The following is an 11,337-nucleotide window of genomic DNA, read 5'->3' on the forward strand; positions in this document are numbered from 1 at the left end:
TCGACACTTGTATTCGGCGCATGTGACAAAGAAAGTTTGATTTGATTGATCAATTTTGAGAAGTTTGATCAAGTGATAGTTAACTGTATTGTTAAAAAATGACAATCATATCAAAAGTGCAATGACTATTGCATTTTGAAAAGAAGCTACTTAGCTTGAATATGTATTCAACAAGTGACTTTATGAATTTGTTTGTTCACGCTTAGAAAAAAGGGTTCTTCGACTGGAACCCAAAAAGGTTCTACCTGGAACTAAAAGGGTTTGACATGGAACCAGAAAGGGTTCTTCAAAGGGACATCCGAATAACCATTTTACCTCCGAATAACCCTAGATAGAAAAAAGTGCTAAGAGTGTTGTACTCAATTGAAAATGTGCTTAGAGTTTTGAAACATGAGACATATTGATGACTTTTGTGCTTAGATTTGTGAAAATGTACCACATACTTGGCACCAAATGGCACCAAATTGACTGAGAAAAAAAACTGTAATATCTTTTCACCTCACATGTCAATTGTCGATAATTGATAAATACTTGCTGTGCATTTGCGATTCTCTATGGTCTGTGGTTCATTCTTTTTAACATCATCACAAACCACATCATGTCTCAACGTACACAATTACTACATTGTAGGCGTACGTTGTTTTTCTGATTGGTGATGAAAGGTCTAGGCCTATATGCACAAACCTACCTGACCAGCCTATGTAGGCTACAATACAGTAATAGTGTACATTTTATGAAGTGGTTTGTAATGATGGTAAAAGGAATGAATCCTGACAAAAAAGTGCTTATTTCCCATGTTATTTGATCAAGAAAAATATTTTCTTTGATGTGGATAGTAATTACTATTTGGATAGTTATCAAGTGAATGCAAAGAATCTGATTTTATGGATTTTTTAGAGGGCAGAATGTGAATGTATTTGCAGTTTTGAGGGTATCATATAGTTTTGCTGATAGTATTTGCTGTTTTGAAAAGGCAACTACATTTAGAAAATGGATTTACTGTTTGCATTACACTGTTTAAAACATATACATTGTTCAAATAAATGTTTTCAAGCAGCTGAGATAAACTTATCTTACTCATGCCACCTGGTGCATAATATTGTGAACTACCTCACATTTGAATTGATCATATTTTCACCATGGTTGGGACCTTAAGTCCTACTCCAGTCTCCTTTCACCTCATTTATTTACTTAACAAAAGGCACATCTCAATAGATGGTGTAGGTATGACATGACACAAGTGTGGGGGGTGGACCTTTGCTCTTTTTTCCTCTTTTGTTCCCGCAAGTAAGGGCCAAGGCCCATTTATTTTGATTTAACTAGGCAAGCCAGTTAAGAACAAATTCTTATTTACAATGACAGCCTACCCCAGCCAAACCCTAACCCAGACAATAATGGGCCAATTGTGCACCGCCCTATGGGACTCCCAATCACAGTCGGTTGTGATACAGCCTGGAATCAAATCAGGGTCTGCAGTGACACCTCTATCACTGAGATGCAGTGCCTTAGACCACTGCGCCACTGGAGAGCCAATAGCATTTGACCAACTCTTTTAATGGCACTATCCTTGACATGTGCAGTTGCCTAAAAAACAACATTTTGCTTCCATTTTTTACCCTTAAATGTGTGTACATTACTGTATTTATACTTGAGATATTGGTTTTCAACAGCAAAAAGTTTCAACTTCAAAAATAGCTGGAGTGTGTTTTTCGGACCTCTTGGCGTAACGGTTAAGGTGTTAGCTTGACAGTCAGTGGAACCCCCCCAAAAAAGCTTGGGGCACATTCTCCCAAACGAAGAGTAGTGACCTTAAAGCAACCTCCTCAAGAGGTTCTGACCTCTTGGTGTAATGGTTAAGGTGTTGTCTTGACAGTCGGGTTAGCCCCAAAATTTGCTACAATATTATGAGTTAAAGAGACAGAATTCATTTTAATATTTTCATTGGAGCACCAACTAGAAATGTCATATCACAAATTAAGACAGCCTTATTTTTTATCATATAGCATGTTTCTCAATCTCAAATGAGATGGTCTTACTTGGAAGTCAGCATTGTAGTAGTTTACAATTTGTACTGTAACAAAAAACACAAGATACTGAATATAAGCCATTAATATTAGCATGGTAAACAAATAATAATTTTGGTTGCAAATACAAATTGGTTGTTTCATTGACGTGTCTGAAAACATGATATTTAATGTAATGCAAATCGAGAACATCAGAGAGCTGCATCAGCTTGTTTATGACCATAATATTTGACCAGACAGGAAATGCATAGTAACTGTCATAAACATAATTTCAATTTAAAATAAATCAATATCCCGTCTCCTTCAGATGTACAATTATTGTACTTTTTCTTATTTTTGACTGTGGATTGTGATGTCTTCCGATCAATTTCTTGTAATTTGTATGCTATACTTGTTTTGAAAGTAAATTAACATTGCTGGGAAAAAACAATGTTTCATTTCATAACAAAAATATTTGATAGTTACACAATGTAGATACCTTGCTAAAATGAAGCTTAGTAGAAATGTCAGTAGTGCGGCATTAGTCCTGCTTTTCAATTTTGCCTTGCAGAAATACAGTAACTGGCCCTGTTTTTTGTTGAAATGTGTCTATGACCATATTCTTTATTATGTACAGTAAATGTGATTACTTACTGAAATCATCTGCTCCTGACAAACTACACCATAACAAAATAACCATGAATCTGAATGTCATTTGTATTTTGTTTATAAAAGTCCAAGACATGTATAAAAAGTAACACTAATATAACTTGATTCATTCAGTAGACAAATACAGTACTGTACAAACACTATTTGTACAGTACTTATGCATTTAAAATGTATCTTCTGACAAACTTTTCAAATATGAATGCATCATTCTCCTGCATAGCATTTGCTGCATGACAAAATAATTGTAACATAGAGTGGCTTATATCACATTAACATTCACACACACTACATGTGAAACCAGGTAAAAAATAAAATATAATCCATTCGGAATTAAAAACAAATATTTACACATCCCCACCCGAGAGTTTGAGCAATTTCGTTGTCCCAGGTAGGTTCTAGTTCAGTAGTACGCATGCTGATTATGTCAGCCCTCTGGGCTGTATTGGCAGAAGCGTTGTCAGTATTAACAGTAAAATGTGCATCCTGTGACCTGGCTCTGAGTCTGGCTCTGCATGGCGTATTCACACAGCAGGAGCAGAGTGTCGAGCCGCTGCAGCAGGTAGAACGTGTGGAGCAGGTCAGGTACTGTTAGTAGAGTGCAGGAGGAAAGGTACCGAAAGACGTGATCAAACCCGCACAGGCCTTTGAGCAACTCGTGAGGTACGCCCATCTTCAGCGCCACCTGCTGGTAGTTCTGTACTCCTGGGAATGTTGGGTCCAGCTTCAAAGCCAGAGTATCCACCAAGGCCTGTGGCAGCCTGCCTAGATGGACACCTGGCCAGAAGATACAATGGGGAAATTATGGCATTAAAAAAGCAGAGCTATGACACAGTACAGATCCCACTACCTACAACTGTTTAACCTCCCACCAGAGGTGAACTATTCTATTATGCCGTTTCTACATTCAAGATTTGAGAATGTCTCGTGGACAGTGACAGTGTGCAAATGTATTCTACTATTCTAACTTGCAACAGTAGTTGAGACTCCAACTGAGTTCCAAAATAATTAATTCAAAGGTATCTGAGAGCCTTCAAAAGGGGTCAATCCCTGCTGTAAAGGGAAAAATGTTATCTTCTTGAAAACTTTACCAGTGGTGCCAAGTATGCAGCTAAGTGTCTTTGTACAATGATTGTCTATTTTTCCATGTGGCCTGTAGAACAGTAAGACAATGTATATTGGACTATACCTCTTGACCAAGACAAATAAATGTTTTTTTTTTAAACTAGCAAGACTTAATGAAAAACAACTTTTAAAAACTACTCCTGTTAGAAATGGCTACATTAACTTTAAAATCCGGAACCATCCAGAACAAAATTGTGGTTCTGTGAATATGTATCTCTACTGAATCCTTAGCCACAACAACAACAACAGAACTTCACCTAATACAAATATGTGTATTGTGGTCTTTTGACAATCCCCAATGTTTCATTTTGTTTCTGTTGGATGTGCTCCAGCATTAAAATAGGCTTTAGATAGTCAACTGAAGAATATCCCACCTTGCATGATTCGGATACACTTCTTCAGCAGGCTCAGTGTTTCTTCCATCTACAAATAGAAATATTATGAATACATTGTTGCTTTGTTCAGGGAAACATTCTCTACTAAATGAGTGAAGCTGTAAACTTAATTTGGCACATCTAGCTAATTATGTGTGAAATGACAAGTGTGAAAAATATCTTTAAAGGCATCCAGTATCTTGCCTATACTAAGAGGATATCACAACTCATATTTTATGAGATCTGTGTGCGTGTGCGTGCCACACCTTAAAGAGTCAAATCAAAGGTGACATTTGCTTTTAACATTTTCTGTATGAGCATAAAAGACAGCTAGGTCTAGTGACTCTCTACTGCTGAATAAAAGGTCCTCTGTGTGAGAGGAACAGGTGAGACACAGCCCTGTCTTTCCTACGGGTAATTACCGCATTACTGCTGTAGCAGGGTTGATGATGGCTGCTCCAACAGCTGTCAGTTTGCTCCTCTGGGCAGGCAGGCGGACTCCTCAGTTGTCTTCCTCCTGACCCGTCTCCAGAAGGGCCATCCTTAATCTTGGATATCGCAGTAATCCCCAGGCTCACAGAGCTACAATCTGGGTCTGTGGCACTGTGGAGGGCTGCAGTGCTGTGGAAGTCTAGCTCAGTGCATTCCACTGGTACATGCTGATAGGGAGGGCTATCCTGCAGCTCAGAAGCATCGTAACCGTCACTGCTCTGCAGGGGCAGGAAAAAGGACCCTGCCTCAGACTCCCCACTGTTTACTGGACCCACAGGGGTCTCCATTGTAAGTGAGACATCACTGCTGATTGAGGAGGGCTCAGAGGATATCTGAGAGACAAACCCAGAGGAGCAGTTACTGCAGGTGGAGTTACGCACCAGTGGCTGGGTTTCCAGCAGGTTGATTTGGTCCTGAGTTTTAAGGTCAGGGTTTAGTAGAATGAACCCCAGAGGGACAGTCATGTCCACATTGGACTGCAGTCTGGCCAACATGTCTGCAGTGGTGGTAGAGTTATCACATGCACCTGTAAGAAGACACGTCATCAGATGGTTACATTAGTATCCTAACAAACCCCTAATGAACCATGCATTTGCAAATTTACTATAATATGAGTCAATTAGGGAATGTTTAAGGTCATGCGTGCATACATTTTACATATGGGTGGTCCCCAGAATCAGTGGTGTAAAGTACTTAAGTAAAAATAAAACGTTTTTTTTTAGGTATTTGTGTTTTACTTTACTAATTGGGTACTTTTTCCACCACTGCCCGGAATCAAACCCACTACCTTGGCATTACAAGCACCATGCTCTACCAACTGAGCTACAAGGGACCCATAGAGGCAAATTGAAATGATTTGAACAGAAGAACCCACACAGCGCTGTGAAGCGGAGAACCTGAGCTCTGACGTCATGTATAGCATGTTACTGTACAGCCACTGCATTCCAATTTAGGCGCTTATCAATGACAAAATCTGCCATATTCAACACATATACGGGATGACAGGGGCTGTGAGTGGAAAGGGTTAAAGCCCTTATTCATCATGTGTTATGTCTGTTGTAGTAATATATACACGATATACACAAAATATTAAGAACATCTGCTCTTTACATGACATACAATAGACTGACCAGGTGAAAGCTATGATCCCTTATTGATGTCACTTGTTAAATCTACTTTAACCAATGTAGCTGAAGGGGAGGAGACAAGTTGAAGAAGGATTTTTAAGCCTTGAGACAATTGGAACATGGATTGTTTATGTGTGCCATTCAAAGGGCTCCTGGGCAAGACAAAATATTGAAGTGCGATCGAACGGGGTATGGTAGTAGGTGCCAGGCGCACCGGTTTTGGTCAAGAACTGCTATGCTGCTGGGTTTTGTCTGCTCAACAGTTTCCCATGTGTATCACGAATGGTCCACTACCCAAAGGACATCCAGCCAACTTGACACAACTGAAGGTATTCCTAATGTTTGGTATACTCAGTGTAAATAATGTGCTGTTCAATACATCATGGTGGGTGCTGTTCTACTCTTATAGTTACCCGAGTCCTGGCTTTGCTGCTCCAGATTCAGCGTGACCACTTTCACTGGGGATGCTGCACACTCCATGTCACTCTGACTTGTGCTTTGAGGAGCCAGGCATCCTTTCAGAGAGAGAATATCATTCATGAGCTAGACGAGGCACAGTTTGAGGAGGATTACCTGTACCCTGCATGTTACTATAAAAGCGATTCTAACAAACACATTGACAGAACCCACATTATTGCAGTTTCATCAGTAGTTGTGTGAACATCTCATGCAACAAACACTTCATTAAAGGAGATATTTGTGTGCAGATCATGAGATACCTTTAAATATTTTCTTTAGTAAGGTACGTCTGAAGTATATAAACAAGGCAGCGGAGAGGAAGATTGTCATGGTAACCAGGGCGAAAGAAATGGTGGTGATGACAGCAGCATTTTGGGCTGGGCCTTCTGGGCTCCAGACTTTTCCCACATCAACTCTTCTGCTTCCTGCAAAATAGAAGGTTTGAGGTCGGTGCTGCCTAAGGCTGAGCACATGCTTACACACACAGCATTTATTTTATGTTTTACAATTCTGACTTTGATCCATTGGCAAATAATGACAGTAACACTATTCTATTAATAGAATATTACAACAGTGTTGTAATTCTTGAATATCTCATAACCCAAACAATGCATTCTCTAAGGCAACAAATCTCAAAATAAAAACATGGGTAAATATGTTTCCAGTACATGGAGGAAATGTTCAAATATAACAGTAGGCTAGACAACTGACTCATACAATAATGAGCGGTTCTGAAGTGTTTTTTTCTTTCTCAGTCCTGGGCCAAGCTTTTCTGAGACTTACGGCTGCACTGCTGCTCAGTGGTGGAGGAGGGACCACACGGCATGCACTCCAATTCCTGCAAGCCATCCATCCGTGTCTTACTGTAGAATCTGCAATTAGATCAAATTAAAGCAGGGAAAAAAGTTGGAAATAGTTGTATTTCAAGTAAACAAGTCCACATGTTCTGGATGGAGAGCTTTTATGACTTAAAAGCACAGCTACGTCTTAAGTAAAGATCTGTAGATACTATACGTGAGAATGCAATTAGATCATGTACAGGTACAAACCCTGGCAAGCACTCCCCACAGATAGCATTGCTCTTAGAGGTGCACAGTGACTTCTGGTGCCTGTTTATGCGTTTACACGACTGACAGAATTTGCAGTTGTGGTAACCCCAGCCCTCTTTATAAGTCTTGACACTACAGGGGATGCAAGAAGCCGACCATCCACTTCCATAACCACAGTCCTGGCGGGAAATAAGAATCAAAATATACAGTGCACATTAGACCTGTTTACAGCTAAGGATTTCACTGAAGTAAATTTGTTAAGAAGACAGTTGCAAAACAGAAATATAAATTAATATGATGATTAGAGGTCTAGATTACAAAGTACATGACAGTTTCCCCTTCCAATGACCACATGGGGTTATTTTAGGTCATGGGTAAACCTCCATTGGCAAGATATTCCCAGCTAGCAAATTTGGTTCCTTGGAAGTTGTGGGAACGTATGTTTTCAGTTTCACATTGGTTGAGGTAAAATTAAATGTTTTTAAACGCCCTGAGAACAGAAGTGAACATGTAGCCTGTTCTGGGAATGTTTATTTTGACGTTTTGAGAGTGTTTTACTCTGGTTCCTTGAACATTTTATTAATGCTCTGAGAACAGAAATTCTAGGTTATTTTGAGTTTAAAAAAAAATGATCCTTAACTTTCACTGAATGTTTCAATAAAACTTTTAATAACACTGCCATCTTATTTTGGGTACACTTTTTTAAAATTGTAAGCACAGATGGGACACATGCAAATGTATTTCTTTAGGCATTAATCATGCAAATACATTTATTTTTTATTATGACAAGGCATCAGTGTGATTCAAACCTATAATCTTCTGTTCTCTATCCATGGAATTAGTCTTAAGCAACACCAGGATGGAGATAGCAAGCCATGTTTTTTTACCCTTACAAAGCTGTTAATTTGAGTCTATTCAAACAGACCCCATTTCTGAGGAAACAAGAACTCATTAAGATCAGGTGTGGCCAATTTGTGGGCGCGGCCAACACACCTTTACAATCTTAAAATAGAGGATAGAGAGAGTTTTGTTGATGCTGAGAACGGAATGTAAATTTTTTTAAATAACATTCTTAGAATGTTCTCTGAACAGTCTGTAATACCTATATGTTTCAAGCAGACCACCATAGTCCCTGTGCCCAAGAACACCAAGGTAAACTGTCTAAATTACTATTGCCCTGTAGCACTCACATCTGTAGCCATGAAATGCTTTGAAAGGCTGGTCATGGCTAACATTAACACTATTATCCCAGACACACTAGACCCACTCAAATTCGCATAACGCCCCAACAGATCCACAAATGACGTAACCTCTATTTCACTCCACACTACCCTTTCCCACCTAGACAAAAATAACACCTATGTGAGAATGCTCTTCTTTGACTAGAGCTCAGCGTTCAACGCCATAGCGCCCTCAAAGCTCATCAATAAACTAAGGACCCTGGGACTAAACACCTCCCTCTGCAACTAGATCCTGGTCTTCCAGGTGGGCCACCCCCAGGTGGGGAGGGTAGGCAACAATACATCTGCCACGCTGACCCTCAACACAGGGGCCCCTCAGTGTTGTGTGCTTAGTCCCCTCGTGTACTCTCTGTTCACCCACGACTGTGTGACCGCGCATGACTCCAACACCATCATTAAGCTTGCCGACGACACAACGGTGGTAGGCCTTATCACCTACGATGATCAGACAGCCTATAGGAAGGAGGTCAGACACACACTGCCAGGACAAAAACTTCTCCCTCAACGTCACCAAGACAAAGGAGCTAATCGTGGACTACCAAAAACGGAGGGCTGTGCACGCCCTAATTCACATCAACAGAGCTGAAGTGTAGCAGGTCGAGCGCTTCAAGTTCCTCGGTGTCTACATCACTAAGGATCTATCATGGTCCAAACACAACAACATAGCCGCGAAGAGGGCACGACAACACCTCTTCCCCCTCAGGAGGCTGAAAAGATTACTCCTTGTATATAGCCTCATTTTTGTTGTTTTATTGTGTTACTGTTTTTTGCATTACTGTTTTTTGTATTATTTTTGCTAATCTTTTATTTCTTTTTAACTCTGCATTATTGAGAAAGGGCTCGTAAGTAAGCATTTCGCGGTAAAGTCTACACCTGTTGTATTCGGTGCATGTGACAAATAAAATACAATTTGAACATTGCTAAACTTTTTCTTGTGGTTTTTATAGAACGTTTTCTTAACGTTCTTGAAACAATTTGAGAACATGACTTTAAATGGAACCGTGCAGAAATCTGTAAGAAATGTTAGCTAAAGTACTGCAATTCCCACAGAAGAACATTGTTTCGTAACTTTCTCTGAACTATGAGAACATTCCCAATGTCAAACCTATTGGAGAACGTTCCTAGAAAATTAGCAAAATTTAAATGAAATGTAACCATGTTTGAACTTTTAGGAAACGTTCTGTTAAAGTAATGAAATACCAAGTAAATATAGTTTTGTTGTCAAATTTCTTAATGTGCTGAGAATGTTCCAAAGCCAAGCAACTATCCTACACCATTTCCAGAAAGTTGTGGGAAGGTTGTATACAAAAAAAAAACATAGGAGAACCACTCTCTCACCAAGCTCTAAGAAACATATGGTTCTCAGAACGTTATCTTGTAGCTGGGTTAGCAGGCCTGCCAAGTGGACTTGTAAACTTGGAACAAAGTTCTCTCTGCCAGTGGGATTCTTTTAGAGTGAGAGATTGCCACAGACAAACCAAACTCTTTGTGGTTTCATAGTAACGTTAATTACAAATCCCAGTTCTGCAGTAATTTATGTGGGTGCTCAGATGGCTGCAGTGGAAAGGAGGAGATGAATCAGTGTCTGTGTAGCCAGCACCAGGCCTATCTACATTCTGACCTTTGTAAAAATCCAGTAATTTCTCTTTCAATATTCCTGTATAGTTTTATAATACCCACCTCTGACAGCTCTTGTCCTGGTCCACATTGCAGACAAGGGTGGCAGTCCCCACTCAAGTAGTACTGGGTTTGAGAACAATCCATGACAGCAATGTAACTAAAATAAAAAATATGTATAATAGTTTATAGCTCAGTAATTAGCCCATTTTTAAATCTTTATAATGAAGTGATTAAAATGGAAACAAAATGCATAGAGTGCTGTTTCTTAGCCACTGCATTGAATATTGAATCAAATATATTGCTTGATGTCACTAAAGAACACAAAACATGTAGACAACAAAACACAACAAGATGATATACTGTGACAGGCAGAGGATTTCTAAATCTTAAATCAGATAGAGATGATGGATGGAGCCTATGTGTTGTGTTGAGGGGTAAAAACCGAAATAATAATATTGAGGAAAAATACATGCAGAGGTTGTAGCATAACTTGTTCTCTACTTAAACTTACAATACTGCTACTAATATTGACGAAGAATTACTCAACTATTTTATGAAATACCACAAAGCGGAAAAAAACACTACGGTTGGACAACTCATACATTAGCAACTGGAAAGATGATTCATGACCAGCTGTGCGCACCGCATTACGAGCCAATAATCATTTCCCACCCTGAGTATCACATCAAATGATTCAAAGTAAAAAAATGTTTTACCTCGATCCATTAAGGTTGGCGAAGATACTTAAGGGCACCTTTTTCTATCGTTTTCACGAGTCTATACTAGTGCACGCTATCGATAGTCTATGCAGTGCCACTTCATCCGATCTGGACATGCCCTGACATGCCTCACGGGCTGCGCTTCTGGTGGCCAAAACCAGCATCAGTGCGCACTAATTAGGTAACTTCTGAAATTGTGCTTGCAATTATCGGATAGGGAATATGGCCCTGTACTTTTGTTATAGTGGTCCTGGATATTGGCTAATTACAGAGAATAAACACATGGCAGTAGACTGATTGTTTGTCTGCCTACAGTAGCCTATCTTTCTGTGTAGCCTGCATGTCTATGCCTGCCTGTTATGCCTGTCTGTGTAATAGCAATGTAATAAAGTGCAATCTAGTAGGCCTATACTAATATGTGTAATAGATTTGGATTGTGTAGGCTAGTAGTTTAATAGGCTG

At 39.6% G+C, this 11,337-nt stretch overlaps 1 protein-coding gene across 2 annotated transcripts; it reads right to left on the reverse strand.

The window, feature by feature from the left end:
* Positions 1-2,721: 2,721 nt before the first annotated feature.
* Positions 2,722-11,027, reverse strand: LOC110533836 (tumor necrosis factor receptor superfamily member 27). Of its 2 annotated transcripts, XM_021618377.2 has the most exons (10): positions 10,873-11,027; positions 10,217-10,313; positions 7,296-7,474; positions 7,030-7,118; positions 6,507-6,671; positions 6,201-6,302; positions 5,041-5,186; positions 4,591-4,878; positions 4,169-4,217; positions 2,722-3,446 (listed from the first exon to the last, which is right to left on the reverse strand). In XM_021618377.2, the coding sequence occupies exons 2-10, from the start codon at positions 10,298-10,300 to the stop codon at positions 3,136-3,138; spliced, it is 1,413 nt and encodes a 470-aa protein (XP_021474052.2). In that variant the 5' UTR covers positions 10,301-10,313; positions 10,873-11,027; the 3' UTR covers positions 2,722-3,135. The 2 variants fall into 2 exon arrangements, with proteins under 2 accessions (XP_021474052.2, XP_021474051.2); XM_021618376.2 differs by having other exon boundaries at positions 4,591-5,186.
* Between the last annotated feature and the right edge of the window lie 310 nt (positions 11,028-11,337).

This window comes from Oncorhynchus mykiss, chromosome 10 (assembly GCF_013265735.2).
Source record: "Oncorhynchus mykiss isolate Arlee chromosome 10, USDA_OmykA_1.1, whole genome shotgun sequence".
Taxonomy (NCBI): Eukaryota; Metazoa; Chordata; class Actinopteri; order Salmoniformes; family Salmonidae; genus Oncorhynchus; species Oncorhynchus mykiss.

Bases quoted from the DNA above. Each gene is read 5' to 3' on its own strand.
- LOC110533836 (XM_021618376.2), bottom strand. From the start codon at position 10,300: ATGGATTGTTCTCAAACCCAGTACTACTTGAGTGGGGACTGCCACCCT. The intron at 6,303-6,506 runs GTATCTCATGAT...TCTCTCTGAAAG, and splicing joins ACTAAAGAAAATATTTAAAG to GATGCCTGGCTCCTCAAAGC. The intron at 3,447-4,168 runs GTGGGATATTCT...TCTTCTGGCCAG, and splicing joins GTGTATCCGAATCATGCAAG to GTGTCCATCTAGGCAGGCTG.